General features: G+C 40.3%; 1 protein-coding gene and 2 long non-coding RNA genes across 4 annotated transcripts; all 3 read right to left on the reverse strand.

The window, feature by feature from the left end:
- Window positions 1-690: 690 nt before the first annotated feature.
- On the reverse strand, window positions 691-5,033 carry LOC118479534. The gene is made up of 2 exons (XM_035974093.1): window positions 4,571-5,033; window positions 691-1,181 (listed from the first exon to the last, which is right to left on the reverse strand). The coding sequence occupies exons 1-2, from the start codon at window positions 5,031-5,033 to the stop codon at window positions 691-693; spliced, it is 954 nt and encodes a 317-aa protein (XP_035829986.1).
- A 4,550-nt stretch (window positions 5,034-9,583) lies between these two features.
- Window positions 9,584-11,052, reverse strand: LOC118479753. The gene is made up of 4 exons (XR_004860409.1): window positions 10,807-11,052; window positions 10,443-10,545; window positions 9,830-10,284; window positions 9,584-9,699 (listed from the first exon to the last, which is right to left on the reverse strand). It is a non-coding gene; the product is annotated as an uncharacterized LOC118479753 (long non-coding RNA).
- A 1,374-nt stretch (window positions 11,053-12,426) lies between these two features.
- Window positions 12,427-14,762, reverse strand: LOC110863893. 2 transcript variants are annotated; one of them, XR_004860410.1, is made up of 6 exons: window positions 14,467-14,762; window positions 14,191-14,248; window positions 13,624-13,875; window positions 13,423-13,468; window positions 13,194-13,268; window positions 12,427-12,573 (listed from the first exon to the last, which is right to left on the reverse strand). It is a non-coding gene; the product is annotated as an uncharacterized LOC110863893 (long non-coding RNA). The 2 variants fall into 2 exon arrangements; XR_004860412.1 differs by having other exon boundaries at window positions 13,624-13,892; window positions 14,467-14,641.
- Between the last annotated feature and the right edge of the window lie 6,103 nt (window positions 14,763-20,865).

Raw genomic sequence — 20,865 nt, forward strand, 5'->3', positions numbered from 1 at the left:
CTGCAGGGGTACGCACTCCCACCTCATCATCCACCACCACCACAAGGTTGACGGCCAAATGATCAGTTGAGCCACCAACCATTGGGGGTACCATGCCAGAGCCATCCATCTGCTGCCTCCTCGTCCGACCACCGGACTGGCGCTGGTAGGTCAGACGATATCGCCGTTCAGGGTCCACCGGAATTAAACCAGTCAGCACATCAGCCGATAGCTGCACTCCGGGATCCACCGGTTGAGGATCCAAAATAACAAGGCTCTGACATGCTCGGTTGGCACGAACCGGAGCAGCATTTGGGATGGGTCTTCTCCCCCTAAGCATCGATTTTGTTACCGGATGTTGCAGCATCAGCAGGCCATCAGCAGCATCAAGCACCCGGAAGATTTCGGAAAGTCTTTGCCTGTACCGTTTTCTTTCCATTACACAAACATAACCAAAAATGGAAACGAGGGGTGAATTTATAGCAGTAGTTAAAAAGTTTTGACAGTGGTGACATCAGATGTATTAATTAAAAGTAATCATCACAAGTCACAGAGCCATATTTTACAAGCCGGCGGTGTCAGAAATCATGACATCTGCATTAATTTAGCTGTCAAATCAAAACAGAAAATGGGCACTAAACCCAATTCAAACAGTGTCATTAACAAGGCAACAAGAGTACACAACAAGCAACAAAACGAATAACGGAGTAGTCATTCTTCTTCGGATTCATCCGCGGGGTCCAGCATCAGACGCAGCGATTCTATTCCATCCTCATTGACTTTATCCATTAGGTCGCCATAGCACGGTAGAGGCTCGGTATACGCCGCTTCAAGGGCACTCGCCATATCAGCCTGCAACTTATCTTTGATAGCTTGAAAATCCAGCGGCACTCGCTCCACTTGCTGGCAATCCATGTAGCCTTTATGAACACCGTCATGATGCCCCGATTGGTAGGCAGCTGCGGAGAGACGGTCAATCAGGCTAGTAAAATGGGACGATTCACGCAGATACTCGAACGCCCCCACAAGCCCATTAGTTATCAACCAATTCCTGTCTCCCCGCATAGCCGCTAGCTGGCTGGTCAAATCATCGATTTCTGCATTGGATTGTGCCAGCGCGTTCTCCACCTCTTTTAACTTCGAAGACGACGATGCAGCAAGTTTGTTGTTTTGAGTGACAAGGGAGTCACAATGTGTAACACCTCGAAATTTTGTGTCCAATGATGTGTTAACACGTGTCAATTGTTTACACGTGGCATCTATAATAAATAAAGGACTAATTTTGACAAACCTTGAAAATATGTAAATTCGAGGGTTATAAATGTCAACAAGGGTGAATATACTGTATAGTATCCCTAAATAATGCTTAAACCTTCAAACAAATAAATTATAGATCGTACAAAACTAAAACGCGGAAGAAAGTGAGAGATTACAAACTACAGGGGTTAACTGTGTCAACATGTTTAATAATACCTCTGAGTGACCCTTTAACGTTCCCAAGACTTTGTAACGGTATTATACCCTCACTAAAATAATATATATGAATTTCGCGAGGTTTCGATATGAAACGAGAAAGTTACGATCGAATTCGTAAAAGAAGGGTTAAAAGCGTAAACAGTGAAAGTTAAGGCTTTCCAATATAATTAATAAATAAACCGGGGACTTAATAATGCGGGTAATTAACACGAGGCCCCTATCGGTAAATAACCGAGGGCCAAACCGCAAAGTTACCCCTTCAAATCCGAAAGGTCAGGCGAATCATTACGAAAGATTTCGTTATTAATGGCCCGATTCTGTAATCATTATAAAAGATTTGAAAAATTCAGAAAATATAACCTTAGGCGACCCGCGTGAAGTTTCAACATAAGTTGAGGCGGGCCGCGAGCCTCCTCTAATTCGCGTCTGTTATTTGAACTTTAGGCGACCCGCGTTAAAAAGCATGGAAAGTCCCATGCGGGCCGCGTAAAGTGCCCAGATGCAGAAATATGGTAACTACTTGGCTTTTGGACCATGTGAACGATCAAACCTTAATCAAAGAGGCATGGGCACCCTACAATTGACCCATATCACTCAGGGGACATCTACCCATCATCATGATTAGTAGTAGCATGTTGTGTAATGATTTAGGGCCTTGTTCTTGGCTATAAATAGCACCATTGTGCTCATAACATTCACAACATCAAAACTCACTTCTCTGATCATTCCAAGAGCTCTAAAGCTTTCCCCTGTGTTCTTAAGTCTTCTCTTAAGCTTCTGTAAGTAATTCAACCTTTGTGGTTTCACATTTCCATAGTTATAGCCTATAAACGCAACCGTCGTAACTAACGGTTGTCATTGCAATATCTTGCAAATGGTTCAGTCTTATGACGAATCAAAAATGGTTATGAGTTGGTATTTATGTGGGTATTAAACCTCTAAAATGGTTCCTCCTGATCACCACTCTAACTATGTCAATTATCGAGTCAAACGTGCGGTTAAAAAGTCAACAGAAAGCTATTTTAGCGATCTAAGCATAATCTGTAATGTATATGTTATGGAACCTGTTTTGACAATCATAAAACATGATAATAAGTATATAAACATGTTTGCGCTCGTTTGAATCGATCATTTACTATATAGAACCGGTTCGGAGCCGAAAGTCGCAAAAGTTTGACTTTTGCTTTGACTTCAGTTCTGACCCGTTTTAGTGAGGTATAAAGATACCTTAGGACTCTCTTAGGACCAGGTCACATGTTGGTATACGCCTCTGTGGTCGGTTCATGAGTTATCCGAGTCTTTTACGTATTTCCGTCATTCGCCTAAAAGTTGACCGTAACGACCTTTTAAAATTTTAAACGAGTATTTCGGACACGTGAACGGACCAAAACCTTGCTTGTTAAATTATAAGCATGTCCTTAAAGTTTCACGTCAATCCGAGGTCTAGAATGAGAGTTATGCTAAAAGGCGCACTTTTAAGAAAGTTTTGTAATTAACGGCGCAATTAGCATAACGCCCATCTAACCCAAGTTTTCGTCACCAAAACTTTTACCCACTGTGGTAAAAGAATATTTTGGGAATTTTAAAGATTTTTAATAATTTTTACCTTGCTCATAACCTGCGGTTATGGCTACGGTTCGGTAAATACCGAATATGCCCTTTTTGGCCAAAACGGGAGTTCTACAAGGTCTTTTGACCCGATTCCAGTTGCTACTAGTTTTAAATAATAAATAAAGTATTTTAAGCTTTGTAAGCTGTTCGGGAAACTCAGATTTCCTGTAGAACTCGAAAATCCCTTTTAAAGTCTTTAAAATGACCGAAAAGCCCCTACGGGGCATAATATAAACTTAAACTCGTTACGGGCATTACGGAAGGTATCCTACTGATACCAGAATACTTTTAAGGCATATTGACTTAGGAAATAAGCGTACGACTCTTATGGTTAACCGTTTCGCCTATTTGCGCACACGGTACGGCTCATGGAACTAGTTTTCGTGCAATAGCCGATATGGGTCAAATTATATTATTTGAACCCCAAAATCCAGAGTATGAACAATAAACCCAAATAAAACAAGTCTCTGAACTTGTTGGGTCCAAATCATACTCCATTCTCGGTTTTCGCCTTTTCGTGCGAATTAACCATATCTATATATCGGAATCAACCGGTTTAAGCTACGGCTACTATAAGGACCGTTAGGATTCTAAGAGGTTAATTAAAACCTTCGTTCCAGATTAGGAGCCCCAGTAAAAGCTATTGGTGACTTGATCTAAATTAAGGATTAATACTTGCAAAGGTAAATACTTTTGACTTATTTCCCCTATATGGGCTTGGGTTACGGTATATTAATACCGCTTGATTGAGCATTATATACTTCCATCGCTTAGGTGGTTAATTGATTAAATATGATTGGCTCATTTAAACAGTTTTGTTGCTTATAAGCCTTTGGGGGGTTTAATGACCGTTGTCCCGGATATCCTCGGCATCATTTTACGAAATGGCCACGACCATCGACATCCCGGTGTAGGCGTACACCCGGTATAAAGTGTCGACATTAAAACTAAAAGACGTAGCCGTTGGTTTCTGTACTACGGTTTTACGCAAACGTGGTGTGTCTATAAATCTTTAACCCGGCACGACCCGGGCTACTGAACGCATAAAAGAACATGTAAAACGTTCACAAGATCATTATGAATTTTCCCAAGTTATAAAAGAGTTTGTGCCTTGTGCATTCAAATCAATTTTAATAAACATTTTCAAATGTGTCAGTTGAATGTATTTACCAGTGTAAACTGACGTATTTTCCCCAAAAAGATTAAGTGCAGGTACCTAAACGTAATTGGCTGGTATTAGCTCCCTAGCGTCGGGATAAGCCTCGCAAGCTTGATTGCAGTATCTAATGGAACAATACTTTACTTTTATTTACGATCCGCTGTGGATATATCCAACCCCTGTAATACATTTTGATATTTCAATCAGAGGTTGAAATTTATATTTATCTTATGCTTCCGCTGTGCATTATATAATTGTGTGGTTTGACTATATTGTTGCCAACATCGTCACGGTAATCCCCCACCGGGCCCACCGGTGAGACACGTGGAAATCGGGGTGTGACACAATGATCCTGCATCTCCTTGAGTTTTTCTTCACGCTCCTCCAGCTCTCCTTGCATCAGTCGGATTTTGGTATGGCAAGCTTCTACTTCAGCTGTCAAATCCTGGTATCGCTCCTGAACCTGGGACACAAAATCGGTGTCAACACGAAATTTTTCCAATTGGGCTGACAACTCGTGTCTCACCTTATGAGCCTCCGCTACAGCCTTACGTTCCAACTCCTCTTGCACATTTTTCGCCTGAGCCAAAACCCGATCTTTTTCCGCCATATCGCGGGCCCATAAGATCCGTTCCTCAGCAAGATGTTTGGTCACCCTTCGCAAATCTTCTTCGGCTTTGTTTTTCTCCGACAAAAATCGGGCCTCCTTTAAACCCGCAGTTTGCAGTTGACTTTCGAGGCGATCCTTGTCGTCCCTCAGTTCTTGAATAGTCGCCCGAGCCTCATGAAGTTGGGTGTTATCACGCATCCACCGACGTCGAATCTCTACCAACCTTCGTGGTAAGGTCACAGAATCTGATATGGAAGAATTCATCAAATCTTCATTATTTAACCCCTCAACGTACGCCGCTTCGGCAGGTGGATACGCCCTCTCGATCCAATGTTGAACCACAGGAGGAAAGATCAGCCGGGAGGATTCAGCAATTTTCCATTGAGGTTGTAACGTTTATCCTGAGCATGAGGATCCCAGCAAACGGTGGGTATAAATAGGTCGTCAATCAAACGAGCACCGTCGTCAGCAATACCGCTGCTTGACCCTCGATTGTCACCACCACCCACGCTAGTCGCCTCATGCGCGGTCGACGTGGCAGCAGCATTCGTGTCAACACCAACAAAAATGCCCTTGGGCGAGTCAAGTAAGGGTGTGTCAGGACCGCCTGATCGAAGCGACGATAGCGGATCAACAGATACAGCTACCGATACTGTAGGACTAGGGAGAGGCATGACACAGCTCACAGCGGGAGCAACGGAGGCTAAGGATTGCGGGCCCGTAGACATGCTAACATTAATACCAGGGCATGACGCCGCTACGGTCGGCACAATAGTGGATGTCACAACTCCGGATGACACTCCCACGGAGGTACCTACACCATAAGCATAGAAGGACGTTAGTAACATGAGCGCCAATACGCTATAAGGGTAGTTAGCAATAGATACCTGGTGAAAAAGCACACGCAGCCTGCACCGCTTTAAACGCGCTCAGAGTAGGCGCGACGAAGGTTTTTCTTTTCTTCGAGACACGACCGGGACTGGTCAGGTCGGAGACCAAGGGAACATCACGCCCCATACTGGACGTTTCCTCCATTGTGGGCACACTCCCGTGAGTTGCTGTGTGTTTTTTCCCGGACAGTTTTATTCGGGCAGGTTTTTTCTCCGACGACGCCACGACAGTTCGTCATACCCGACAGGGGAGCAATGTACGCCAAGGGGTCCGCTGGTACAGCGGGTAGAAGAAATTGCTCCAGATGCACTTTCAGCACATCAGGCTCCCCTTCGTCCAACATACGGTCGGCAGACTTCAACGCGAGGTGCCGTGGTGGGTCAATAAAGTCAAACATACCCCACTCCCCTGCGCGAAGTAAGTGATTTTAAAAAAAATAATAATAATAATAAATACACAAAAAACAAACTGTAAAGGTTAACAAGGCACGATGATGTCAGCATACCTCCATCGTCCCGTTGAAATGAGGGATAACGCTTTATATCCGGCCATAACAGACTCATGCCGGCCATCACCAGTGCACCTTCTGGAATGATGGTGCACTCAAAGGGGCGGCCACATAACTTCACATATAGCGCGTTCGATGCGTACAAATCCTCAGAAGGAGCATCATCCTTCACTTTATCTTTCGGTCCTTTCTCTTGCCAGTGCATCTCCCCAGGAATGGCAACGGCGTCCAGATAGAAGAACTTTTTCTTCCAATCCTTGTCCCTAGAGCTAGTGGGAATCTCCCTTAGGCATGATGCGTCTGTATCCCTCCGATCAAAAGTAAAGAAAGGGGATTTCCACACAAGCACAAAGAAAGCCCTAAAAACAACTAGTTCTGGGATATGGCCCAGCGCTATGCAGGCATACTCGAATTGTCGAAGTTTTACCAAGCCAAGGGGATGTACTTGAGAAATGTGGATACGGTAAAAATCAAGCACCAATTTCAAAAATTTGGTGATGGGTAGCCGGAAATTGCAAAATTTGAAAAAATCACTGAATAAAGTGATTTTACCCACCTTCAGGGGGAAGGCAGTGTCGGTTTTCGACGGCAAAACAGGATTCCACTCGGCCCTAATACCGTAATCATGAACAAGATTGTTGAAGGATGTTACGCCCCATTTGCAAAATAGTATGTCCGTAGGGGTGGCAGTGGTGGAAGACGATTCGTTCGTTTTCGAAGCCATGGAGTAGAGAGAGTGACGATGGAGTGATTTGGGGAAGGATTTTTGAACTCCTACGTAAGGCATCGTTCTTTATAAGCTACGGAAACTTTTCAAATTCAAAAATGTGTGCGAACCGACACACGTGTCCACCAAGGGAAAAGACAGCTGTCACTAACATGGTGACCCAACTGTCACATCCTGTATTTTCGCCGTATTTTCCAAAGGTCGTTGTAAAAATCATCATGAGTTCACTTTTTCTTTTTCTCTTAGTCCGACCTAATGGACTCCCTCCATGAGCTCGGACTGGGGGGACATGACGAGGTGTGACCCGCATCGGTCACCCGACCCGGTTACAACCTTTTATATTAATGTGAATACAAACATTTATTCTAGAACCTTCCATATCTACATGGAAGGTACACAACTAAATCTCCCACTTTTTGGGAAGATCGTGTAAATCTCCAGTTTATCGGAACGTATCCTGGAATAAGGGAAACCCTAATGGAAAACCTATAAATAGAGACGAATGCATAAGGTATGATCATCTAATTCCCATATATCTTCCTCTCCAATACTTCTCTCAAGAACCAATACTTATTCTCACGCCGGAGGGTGGTTACAGGAATAACCCCATTCCTGTAACGAGTCCTAACGGTGTTTCTGTTTTGCAGCCACTCGTTCAAGTCACTAATCATCGAAGTCATTGGTGCTGTTAAGGTCAGTGTTTCTTCACACAACATGCTATATATATGTATTTTAATTAATTTAAGGGGCGTTAATGAGGGTTAAACCATTTCCTTGTTGTGAGGTGAAGTGAAAGAGGGTCAAATAGGTGATGTGACGTTTACGTGTAGTTAAGGGGCGTGAAAGTATACCCCATAGCCTTATAGGGACGTGAATGAGGTTAATAACTCCCTCAATACCGCTCTCTAGGTGTCATAGGGGGCATGAAGAGGGAGTGGATTTCTAGTATAACGCCAAATGAGAAGAAAAAAAAATTAGAAAGTAATAACTGAAAGAGTATTAAGAGGCCTTAACATTACACATCTTTTAAAGTGAAGTTATGATACTGATGTGATAGAAAATGCCCCTTAGAGAGTATTAACCATTACGGATGGTCTTATAGTAACAACTCATTGAAGTTAAAAAATTATAAAATTTAAAGATTTATTTATTCTCTGTTTCCATTTTACCCTTTTTAGCGTTTTATTTTCAATTAAGAGCCTTAGGATATATTGGAAGACTTTCACTCTGTTTGCTCGTATGGTTGTTTTGTTAGTCAGGTGTCCCATTAATTCTTACCAACCCTTTATCCTCAGGGAATCTTTTAAAAAATTCAAACGGCCATCTGAAAGAAAACAATCCGCAGCAAAATGATGAAGAAACAAGTCCCTTCAAACTCACGGGTCCCCACCTGCAAACATCATGTACGAAGATACAAAACACAAAATACGTCCAGTACTCCATCCGCATGCCCGCAAGTATGAGAGAAAGAAGTTGAAGGCGACGTGTAGCCAATGGTTGTCCGCAGATCGCTGTACCAGGTGATCTCCCACTAGTAATTATCGCAGAGGAGACAAGAGGTGTAGGTGAAAGCAACTTTGGCCAATCACACGCCACGAATTCACATCTTTCAGAATCTCCACTACGATTGACACAGAAGAGACAATAAGGACATCCTGAAAGCGACGCGTGGTCAACCAAAGCTCGTTGGACGTCCTTCCACCTCTGCGAACGCTAACTGTCATCGGAGAAGGGACCAAATGGATATTCCTGATAGCGACGTCTCGACCAATCCTCTTCCATCATTCCGGCTATAAATACCACACTCCATCAAGGTGAAATCACTCTACATTCTCTCGACTCTCATTCATACTTACACTTATTTCTCTCTCTAGAGAAAATACTTGTTCTCAAGCCGGACGGTGGTTACGAGAAGAACCCCTAACCATTCCTTCTTGTAACAAGTCTTGCGATCTTGTTTGTATAGCAGATTACTCAAGGTTTAGAGCTTATGAAGATCGGATTAACCCATACCCAATTGAACATCCATCTAATCTAATCAGATTAGATTGGTGTTTCTTCATGTACATTATGTATTGACTCTAAATTCTTATTTGGTTTTATTAGTAATACTAGTCTAAGTACCCGTGTGTTACACGGGTGGCTAATAAGAAAATAACTACTTTAACATTGTTGACGTAAATATTTTAATTATATGTACGTTGAAATATTAAGGAAAATGATAGAGAGTACACCAAATAATTGAGATTCTTTGTTGTAGTTCTGGTACTTGCTCGAAAAATAAAAAAAGGGGCAAAAGATTTAATTTTTATACATTGGCCCAATGGGCCTAAATGGGGGTCAGATTGTCTATTGATCCGTCTTAGGTCACATAAATGGAACTATAACATCCGATTCAATGCATACATACATACATAATTACATACACAATGTAGATATGCCTTGTATCTTTTACATACATATACATACATAGGAAATTATTGTAATGGGCTTGGGTTAAAACAAATAATCAATCAAAACTGATATGTACACTTTTCTCAGAATCCCATATGTAATTTTTAAAAAAAAAACCTTTATTTTTTTTGTTTAATAAATGTAAAAAAAAGAACCAAAGATGTATGCTAGAAATTTTTCTAAACAGAAAAGGTAAAGATCCTATAACTTCAATTTATAGGATCTTTACCTTTGCTGCTCCAGTACTCCAAACATCTGTGCTATGGATCGAGAGCCTTAATCGCCTGAAACAAACAACGTTATTGAACAACAATATTAGTGAAATAACACAATTTTTGTTATCATTTTCAAAACTAATTATTCATTTAAAGCTTCCAAAATGTGGACATATAAGTGTTTCAAAAAACCATATACCTTCATAATGGGGGGAGAAGATAACCCAAACATTTCAAGTCCATTGATGCTATAAAGAGGCTTTAAGGCCCGATTAGCCAGCTTTAGAGATGAGCAAATACCGATAACGTCCCAATACCGTCTCGATCCCGAAAACTACCGATCCCGAATTTTGTGTAAACTTGGTACCGATACTGATACCGAAATATGTCGGTACGGTACGGTATCGGTATTTCGAGGGTAAAATTCGGTATTTTACCGATACTGTACCGTACCGATACCGAAAATGCCAAAAAGTGGATACCGTTTCCGGTACCGAAAAAGTTCGGGATCGGGATCGGGACGGTATTTTATACCAATTGCTCATCCCTAGCCAGCTTTGCGATTTCTTGATTAAGCACGTGCAGCACAAGTTTCCAACATTTTTCTGCTGACACGTCCACAAAGCTCTCATCGGGAAATTCTTCCAAGAAAACCTGAAATTTTAGTTTAAAACAATAGAGATATTAATGAGTGGTAAATCATAAAATGAATTTGATAATTACTAGAAAATATACTTAATGGTTAATTTGTTAATTTTTGAATCGATTAAAAGACGCAAAAGGAAGAGACATAAATGACATCGAGCCCATACCTTAAATAGATGTCCAGTAAGCCCGACATCATGAATTCTACTATGTAGCTACTCATCACCGAAGGGTTCAGATAGCTGTAATATTTTACTCGGCTTCAGTATCCTGCAAACGTTCACAAGAGTCACAAACTATGGAAAAAAAGAAAGAAAAATAGTTTAAACAGGTCCTAATGTTTTATAACACCTTAAAATCATTTTAGTTGATAGTTCCAATCATTTTAAAATACAGTAATTATTACAATTATATTCAGCAAAAAAAGATTCAGGTCAACCTGACCCATAAAGTACGTTATCCAACCCATGAATGTTACCACATCTACCTAATTTAAAAAAAAACTAAAAGCAGATTAAGAAACCACAACACCTTTTGGGAATATCGCCTGCTTATTGCACCAAAGTTTTCCGAAAGCTATAGATCCAATGTTTAAAAGTTCAGCAGAAAATCCGTTACTTTTAGAGCATTCGAGTCCCAGAGAAGGTTCTTCTTTGGGATGAACAGCTGCAATTTCTATTTGTTGATCATGTGACAAACTGCAAGCTTCTTCTTTCTTTTGCTCAAAAACCGACGTTTCTTGATCAAATTCTAAAACTTTTGTTGCCCAATTTTTAATAGCATTATACAATAACATGTTTTAGCTTTCAATAATTTAAATTTCCATAAAATTACCTTCGTAGTAATATGTAGAAGAAGCATAACCATGGGGAAAATAAGCAACTGCTGGATCCATAACATCCGGGATCAAAGCGGTAAGAGACCGATTAACAGGTTGACTTGCACTATTCCCATTGTCCCCTGACTCAACAGAAGGCTGCAAAGGTACATTAACCGCATGATTAGTAATACAGTAAAACAAATAATTACCAATTAACAGGAAAATTAGCACATATTATAACATAAAGTTAATTCTCACCTTCTTATCAGGCTAAGTCTGGGATTGAGATCCCAATGACAATTTTTTCAACTCGGTAGCTTCTATAGAGATAATAAAGGAAAAAAGATAACTTTTTATTACTTCACTTTCTTTCCCTCTAACAAAGAGCGGTAAAACTAAAAAGCCCTTTATAAGAATGCTAACAATCCTAAAATCTTGACAATCTATCGGCATATAAAAAATTCCTTAAGTGACGCACGCTCAAAGGGGCGCCTCAAGTCAATACCCAAACCCGACCCAGTTATGGTCAATTCTCGTTTTTTCCATACCCGGTGTCAAATCCACAGACACCAACTCCAAGGAAACCCAACAACAATTAATTATCGGACTATTACTGGGCCACGAAAGGCCTGACAACCAGCCCAATAATTATCAGACTTGGCAGAATGCACCCCAACAACAGCGAACTGCACAAAAACAAAATGTTAATAAGTATGTAAGTATAATATATAGATACTACTTTTCTCAAACTAAATTTTAGACTCGTTAAAACCAAAGAGTGTAACGTCAAATGCGGATTGTGTGATTTTATATGAGTATTATTACATCATAGTAAACAATGTCAGCGTTTTTATATGAGTATTATACATCATAGTAAAACAAAGCCAACTTGGTGTTAAAGCATAACGTTGAAACATATAGTTGAGCCGTACAAACCATGACATCAAAATAACGTTGCCTTGACGATGCCTAAAAAGTTTAGATATTCCAAGTAGCATGAGCCATGGTGCAACCCAACATATCTAACATATCAAAATGATGATTAGTGGACTTACAAAAATGACTAAAAATGGGCGGTTGTTATCGATTTGATACAAAAGTGCCCATATGAGGTGTTTAATGTACGGATCGATTCAAGATCATATTTTATCACTAATGGGTCAAAACGGGAAAATGAAACTGCGGCCTAATATTATTAAAAGATAGTAAAGTTTTGGGCAAAAAGTGTTTTAGGCCAACCTAACTCAACCCGTTTTGGCACGTACCATATATTTACCAACTTTAATGATACCCTATATGTATGGTCTGTCGATTTTACCACCTTTGACTGATAGAAAATATAGATGAACATACTTAATTTAATGATATTCAACTCTCATGGTCCGTACACTATCTCTTCCTTCAACTCGCAATCCATAGCGAACAATATTCTCAATATCAAAGACTTGACCATGCGAATCAACAATCCAAAATATCACCTGCTTCAAGAATTTGTCTATATTAGTGGTTCCTCTTCACTCCAAGCAAACACAAATCAGTATTTCATTATTACATTTCAATAAAATTAATTATCTATAAATAAGGATGAATAAATTAGATAACGGATAAATTTTATTGATGATAACTTGCAAAACTTTATTGGCTACATTTTTTATCTTATGAATAACAAATGTGTTGAAATATACTTATTAAGAATATACTATTACTAAGAATAATCTATTTTCAACCAAATAAATTTATCTGAGGGGGTTTATGTATTTGGATACACGTTCGACTAATTAGTTGATTTTATTTGTTTGACCTGGTAAACACAAATCAGGACGTTTATGCAAGTAATGGTTTTATATTAAAAACCATATAACCATATCTATATTACGTAAATATATGATTGTCAAAATAGACACCAATTTGTGTAAGTCAAGAAAATAACACAATAATTATTAGAAGTTCTTCAGGGTTGTCCAACAAAGCCTATCTCGACCCGTAAAAAGACGATCAGCTTCAAACGAAACCGCCTCTAAAATAATTGAAATAACCAAGCTACCCAACCACTAAAATAATTGATACATACGTTTATAGACATAAAAAGTGAACTTACCGATAACAGTAGTTGCAACATTGCTTGCTTGAAACCATGAGTAGAAAGGTATACAATAATTCCACTAAGATAAGCCTGTATAAAAACATGGTTAATTACCTGCCAAAGAGACTGTTACACGAAGGGAAAAAATTAACAATATAAGAGTAGAGAAACAAAACCCAAAACTATATGAAATTTAAGAAAGAAAAACTAATGCACTGGCTATGGAAAGCATTGCATTTATTACCTGCTATAGGCTATCTCAAAATAAAGATTTGCAACATTCGTGTAGCCTGAAGCAAAATAAGAAAATATTTGGAATGAAACACAAAAAAAACACTAACTGAACAGTATTACCAATCTACTTTAATCACAAAACAAACTGCATACCCGTCATATGAAAAAATAAATGACCTAATTCAACAAATTGGCGAAAGAATATTATTACCAAAAGGCGGCAAAGAAAGGAGATACGGCGGATATGACACCGAGGCAGTGGGGCCGATTCTTCCGATGATTACCACGCTCAAATAAGCTTCAAACATTCAACCAATAAACATCATCATCATCGTAGGAACCGTAATGCAGCCACCATTGCGGCCATCGTTTATCCTCACTTACTGGATGAGATAGAGTTCGCCGACAATTTCGATGTTAGCTGTGGTGGCTCAGAGATTCTTAACACATCTCTTTCTCTCTCCTATAACATAAAATGATCTTGTCAACATAATACAAAATCAGTTTGCCTGTAATAACGACAATGAAATTTATTCTTAAACATGTTGGAGTTTAAACATATCAATTAATCATTTTAAAAACTAAAACCCTAAAACACTACAATCCGGAAAGCACAACATCATATATCACCATATTGAAACACTTAAAAAAGCTATAAACTAAACCCTAAAACCCTGAAATCGGGTTGTTCTGTAATAGAGATCAAGGGATTGAAATCATAAAAGTAAAAAAACTACCACCTAATAAAGGGATAATGCATGAAAGAGACCAACCATACCTGTATAAATCAGGAAGCGGAGATCGACAACACCCAGAGAAAACGCAAAATCCGTTACCTGAAACGCATTGCCAATGAAGGGATGAAAACAGAACAAAGCTATCAAATCTACAACATACATGTTAAAATACGTGTCATCTAACATAGACTGATGAGATGTAAGTTAGGGTTCTAAGGGATTGAGATAATCGTACAATAACAACATGAAATTAGGGTTCCAAACAGAACATGGAATTAAGATCGCATATTCAAAATAAATGATACAATGATTGTTACCTGGATGCCAAACATCAGAATAGGAGAACAAATCGAGACGAATTCGAGTAACGATTGTTGTTATGGAGGGACTGCTGGGAGGAAAAGAGCGGCGATTAATGAAGAACAAACTGGCAGAGGAAGAAACCTAGGGAGGAAAAGAGCGACGATTGATGAATTAGGGTTTGTGAATCGTATTGTGGAAGGAAGTGGCGTACGAGGAAGGAGGCGCATATATGAATTGAAAGAGAATTGAATGAGAATTGAGATAAATGGCGCTCAAAAATCAATTCTCTGGCCAAAGAGCATTGCCACAGGTCAAAAAGTCAACATTATTTTGCTTTAATATAAGAGATAGATTATTTTGTTTTTATTTTATAAAGTTTAATATATGATGTTTAATATTTTAAAGAGCGGGATATGGTGCAAATAACATTTAGCATTCATGTTGTTTGTATGTTTGGGTATAATCCCCACCTTGGTCTCGTTTTCAAATAGAGGAATCCCACTGGTGTCAATATCGTGGTCTATGTGCGGTAATTTCATTGAAGACCCTAACCACCTTCTGGTTAACTGTGATGTGGCTAGATGGAAGGTAATATCTTGGTGTGAATTACCATTGCAACCTGGTGTATTGTATTGGTTTATGTTGAATAAAGCAAATGAAATCTATAATTAAAAAAAAAAAAGAAATGGAGGCAATTTTCTTTACAAGTGTATGGAGTATTTGACTGACAAGAAACAAGGTATTCAAGTAGGTTTTTTGTCAAAACTTGTAATGTTGGTCACAAACCGAGATCATCCCATGCATACTCCACTAAAACTTAGTCAATTTCCGACAACCCTTTAGACAAGCAAAGACCATAGCAGACTTTGATAACACTGAAGGTTGTGGTCATGATCTTCAAGACCACCATGTCATCTACCTCTAATCCACCATCTAAAACCACTATTCTAAGAGTGTGATCATGACCCAAATCACTATCCCCTTATTTATTTTAATTTATTTTTTAAATTGTCAAAATCTAGAAAAATGTAAATAGGTGGTCTGCGGTTGCCATGATTTTATCCACACGAACCACCATGTAAATAGGTGGTCCGCGGTTGCCAAAATTTAATCCACACGAACCACTGATAAAGGCCCACTGAAAGTGTATTCAAGAAAAAGGAATCGGGTTACAGCTGGCAATATGGGACAGCTGCTGGATGTTATTTTTGGGAATTGGTTGAATCCACTCAGTCAAGACAATTGATGGTAAATTGGCTGATTATACTCGGTCAAATCAATCACAGGAAATTAGGGAGCAGATCACTACCTTAATTTAGAAATTGGATATTATAAATCCAGGCTTGTCCATCACTTTTTTATTCAAGTTGTTTATGTTCATTTTACCTTTGTAATCGGAGACTTTGCCCCTCTCGAATCGGGCCACTATCACTTTTGTTTCTAATAAAATCAAGCCTGTTTCTGCTTTTACAACCCATTCTTATCATTTGGTTCCATTGTCGGGAATTAGAAATGGTGCAAACCAGGAATAGCTCAGGCGAAGGAAACCCACTCGACCCCATTGCAGCTCAATTGGCTGCCCTAGCCGCGAAGTTGGAGTCATTTGAAACGATGAAGGAAGATATAGCAGCCCTGAAGGCAGGAGAACGACCTCGAGGCAGCAAGAATGATGAAGGGGAAAACTCTTGGAGGGGTCGACAGCCATATAGGCCCTACAACAAAATCGATTTCCCGATCTTTAGCGGAGGAGACCCTCGCGGATGGCTGTTGAAGGATGACAAATATTTCAGGTATTATCAAATACCTGATGAGGAGAAAGTTGAAGTGGCTTCAATGAACTTAGAAGGTGATGCCCTGGACCTCTTTTCTTGGCTCTCTAACGACCAACCTGTCACTTTCTGGGAAGAATTGGTTCAAGCGTTTACCACAAATTTTGGTCCGCAGAGTTCCAAAACCCAGATGAGTTCCTTTGTAACATCAAACAAACTGGGTCGGTCCAAGAATATCGGCAGGAGTTTGCTAAGAAATCCTCTCGGGTTTCAAATTGGCCCGATCATTGTCTTTTGGGGGTATTCTTAAATGGTCTTAAAGATGAATTAAAAGCCGATGTAAGAATTCACAAGCCCCGTACAGTATATAATGCTATGAGCCTGGCCTTGGAGTTTGAATCTAAACTCAACCCTCACCGCCCGGGAAAAAGCACCTCTTGGACCCCATCCTCGAAATCCTCACAGCCGGATTCCAAGCCAATGACCTTCACTTCAGCCCAAACCTCAACCCAACCAAAAAATACTTACCGAATCTCTGAGACAGAGAAACAAACCCGATTCTTAAAAGGTGAATGCTTCAGATGTGGCGATAAATACGGGCCGGGTCATCGTTGCAAAATCGGTACCTTCAAGGCTCTGGAAGCAGATGATGTTGATGAATCACCTATAACTATTCCAACCAGCCCTGATTCTGACCAGGAAGAGACTGCTGAAATCAGTCTACATGCTATCTTGGGCAAGCCACACCCTACTACGATGAAGGTCCAAGGTATGCTTCATTCTACTGAAGTTTTAATTTTAGTTGATGGTGGTTCTACACACAATTTTATTTCCGAAGTATTGGTGAGTGAACTTAAGCTGGCTTCTCAACCGGTAGAACCTTTTGGTGTCCAAATCGGTAATGGGGATGTAATCTGATGTGGCCATATTTGCAAAGATCTTGCTGTGCAGGTTAATGATCTCAAGATCACTCAAGACTTCCATCCTTTCTCCCTTGGTGGAGCGGATCTGGTTTTGGGTATTCAATGGTTAGCCACATTAAATACAATTCAAGCTAATTGGAAAGAGTTGTTCATGATTTTTTCAATAGATGGGAAGCGATACAAATTACAAGGTGTCGCATATGGGCCCCAAAAATCATCTAGCTTTCAACACCTAGCCATTGATCCAGAAATTTTACCTTGCATACCAGCCCCACTACAGCCTATTGTCACACAATACACTGCTGTTTTTGAAGAGCCTCAAGACCTACCCCTGGCTAGATCACAAGATCATTCAATCCCTCTCCTGCCAAATTCAACTCCACCTAATATTCGCCCTTACCGTTACCCCTACTCTCAAAAAACTGAGATAGAGAAACAAGTAGAGCAATTAATGGCAGCTGGCTTTATACAACCAAGCACCAGTCCTTTCTCAAGCCCAGTTTTACTAGTGAAGGAGAAGGACAATACGTGGCGATTGTGCGTCGATTACCGGGCCCTTAACAAGATAACTATAGCCGATAAATACCCTATACCTAACATTGACGAGTTACTTGATGAATTGTATGGTGCTAAGGTATTTTCAAAACTCGATTTGCGTTCGGGCTATTATCAAATCAGAGTGACGACCCCGGATATTGAAAAGACAGCTTTTCGTACCCATTCAGGTCATTACGAGTTTAAGGTTATGCCTTTTGGCTTAACTAACGCTCCCTCCACATTTCAGGCTGTTATGAACGATTTATTTCGTCCTTATTTACGACGTTTTATACTTGTGTTCTTTGATGATATTTTAATTTACAGCTCAAGTATGGAGCAGCACAAGTTCCACCTAGAACAGGCCCTAAAATTACTGCATGACAACCGATTCTTTGCAAAATTTTCGAAGTGTTGTTTTGGGCAAGAACAAGTGGTGTTTCTGGGACATGTAATCAGCTCGGAAGGAGTTAGTGTGGAGGAAGAAAAGATTTCAGCTGTTAAGTCATGGCCCATTCCCTCATCAGTAAAAGAGGTGAGAGGTTTCCTCGGGTTAACAGGCTATTATCGGCGCTTTGTCCGAAATTATGGACTTATAGCTCGACCGCTTACTGCATTGACCAAGAAGGACGGGTTTCTTTGGTCGGAGGCAGCCCTTAAGGCCTTTAATGACCTGAAACAGGCGCTGCTGACTACACCTGTTTTGAGGTTACCAAACTTCTCAAAACCCTTTGTTATCGAATGTGATGCATCATCAGATGGAGTAGGAGCAATATTATCTCAAGAGGACCACCCTGTGGCCTATTTCAGCAAAGGGTTTTCCCCATCTAACCGATTTAAATCGGCTTACGATAGGGAGCTGATGGCATTAGTCCTGGCGGTACAAAAATGGAGCCACTACTTGTTGGGTCGGCATTTTCTCATCCGCACTGATCACTACACCCTTAAGTTTTTACTAGAGCAGCGTATTACCACTACCGAGCAACAAAGATTGCTACTTAAGCTCATGCCTTACGATTTTTCCATTGTTCACAAGGCTGGAAAAGAGAACAAGGGGGCGGATGCTATGTCTCGTCGACCCCATCTTGGAGAGTTATTGACAATCATTGTTCCTTACTGTGTTGAGGTGGCTGATATCAAAGCAGGGCTGAAAGCCGACCCATTTACAAGGGATCTGATCAAGAAGTTACTGGAGGATCCTTTGTCACCCACTGATTTCTCTTTTGTGGACCAATTTCTGTTTTATCAAGGGCGTTTGGTAATACCAGAGGTGTCTTCCCTCAGACATAAGCTGTTACAAGAAGTGCATGACACCCCAAGTGGTGGCCATGGGGGTTTTTTAAAAACTTATAAATGTCTTTCTTCTCGTTATTATTGGCCCAGGATGAAACAAGATGTTAGGCTGTTTGTCCAACAATGTGTGATATGTCAACAACAGAAATACCAAACTCTGTCTCCAGTCGGTTTGCTTCAGCCCTTACCCATCCCCAATCGAATTTGGGAGGATATTTCCATGGACTTTATTGTCGGTTTACCCCCATCAAGTCGTTTCGATACTATTCTAGCTGTGGTGGATCGTCTAAGCAAATATGGTCATTTCCTTTGTTTATCTCATCCTTTCACGGCCAAAGGAGTAGCTGCGTTATTCTGTAAGGAAATAATCAGGTTGCATGGTTTTCCCCGTTCCATCGTTTCAGACCGAGATGTGGTCTTCCTTAGCAACTTTTGGCAAGAACTGTTTTGATTGAGCCAGACTAAGTTAAAACTGAGCACAAGTTACCACCCTCAAACGGACGGCCAAACCGAAGTTCTAAATCGTTGCTTAGAAGCTTACCTACGTTGCTTTGCTAGTGAACAACCAACCAAATGGAGTACTTACTTACCATGGGCCGAATATTCATATAACACCGGATATCACACATCTACCGGTACAACCCCATTTTCTGTTGTCTATGGGAGGGAACCACCTTCATTGTTTCCTTATGTTCTAGGGGAAACTAAAAATGCAGAACTGGAACAGCAGTTAATCGATCGAGATGATATGCTGAAGCTGCTACGACAAAACCTCCAAAAGGCCCAAGATCGAATGCGAAACCAAGCAAATTTGAAGCGTCGGGAACTCACGTTTCAGGTTGGCGATTATGCCTTCTTGAAGATTCAACCTTATCGTCAAAAAAGTCTGGCCAAACGTCGGTACGAGAAGCTCTCCCCAAGATTTTTTGGACCATATCGTATTAAACGAATAGTTGGTCCAGTTGCCTATGAGTTGGAATTACCACCCGAAGCTAAAATCCATTCAGTCTTCCACGTTTCAATGCTTAAACCTGCCCATGGTTCTTTTTCCTCGGTTCCAACTGCACCAATACCCATCACCAAAGACTGGGAAATTGACTTGCAACCAAGCTCCGTCATAACTTACCGCTGGGTCTATGAAGCTGACCACCCCAACCTGGAACTGTTGATCACTTGGTGTTACCGTCCGGTAGAAGAGTCTACATGGGAAACCTATGATCTGGTAGCTGAGCAATTTCCTGCATTTCGCCTTGAGGACAAGGCGTTTTACCAGGAGGGAAGTAATGATAAAGGCCCACTGAAAGTGTATTCAAGAAAAAGGAATCGGGTTACAGCTGGCAATATGGGACAGCTGGATGTTATTTTTGGGAATTGGTTGAATCCACTCAGTCAAGACAATTGATGGTAAATTGGCTGATTATACTCGGTCAAATCAATCACAGGAAATTAGGGAGCAGATCACTACCTTAATTTAGAAATTGGATATTATAAATCCAGGCTTGTTCATCACTTTTTTATTCAAGTTGTTTATGTTCATTTTACCTTTGTAATCGTAGACTTTGCCCCTCTCGAATCGGGCCACTATCACTTTTGTTTCTAATAAAATCAAGCCTGTTTCTGCTTTTACAACCCATTCTTATCAACCACCATAAATCATTATAGGGGCGGTGTAGCACTTATTAATGGTCCTATGTGGCGAACCATGAACGTCCCCATACCCTTCAGCCTAATCAGACCTTCTGTTAACCTTAAGGGAGAACAGACTCCAACAACTAGTTTGATGGTTTTTCTCAAATTCTGTTTAATAATAATAACAACAGGGGTAAAAATGTTATATATAAAACTGCATTAGAGTAAAACAACCAAACTCATTTAGGAAAAATCTCCTAAATCT

The sequence above is a fragment of the Helianthus annuus genome, chromosome 6 (genome assembly GCF_002127325.2).
Source record: "Helianthus annuus cultivar XRQ/B chromosome 6, HanXRQr2.0-SUNRISE, whole genome shotgun sequence".
In the NCBI taxonomy this organism is placed as follows: Eukaryota; Viridiplantae; Streptophyta; class Magnoliopsida; order Asterales; family Asteraceae; genus Helianthus; species Helianthus annuus.

Coding starts and splice junctions, on each gene's coding strand:
- LOC118479534 (XM_035974093.1), bottom strand. CDS start 5,033: ATGCGTGATAACACCCAACTTCATGAGGCTCGGGCGACTATTCAAGAA. Junction 1,182..4,570: donor CAAGGAGATGCAGGATCATT/GTGTCACACCCC, acceptor CAAAATTTCGAG/GTGTTACACATTGTGACTCC.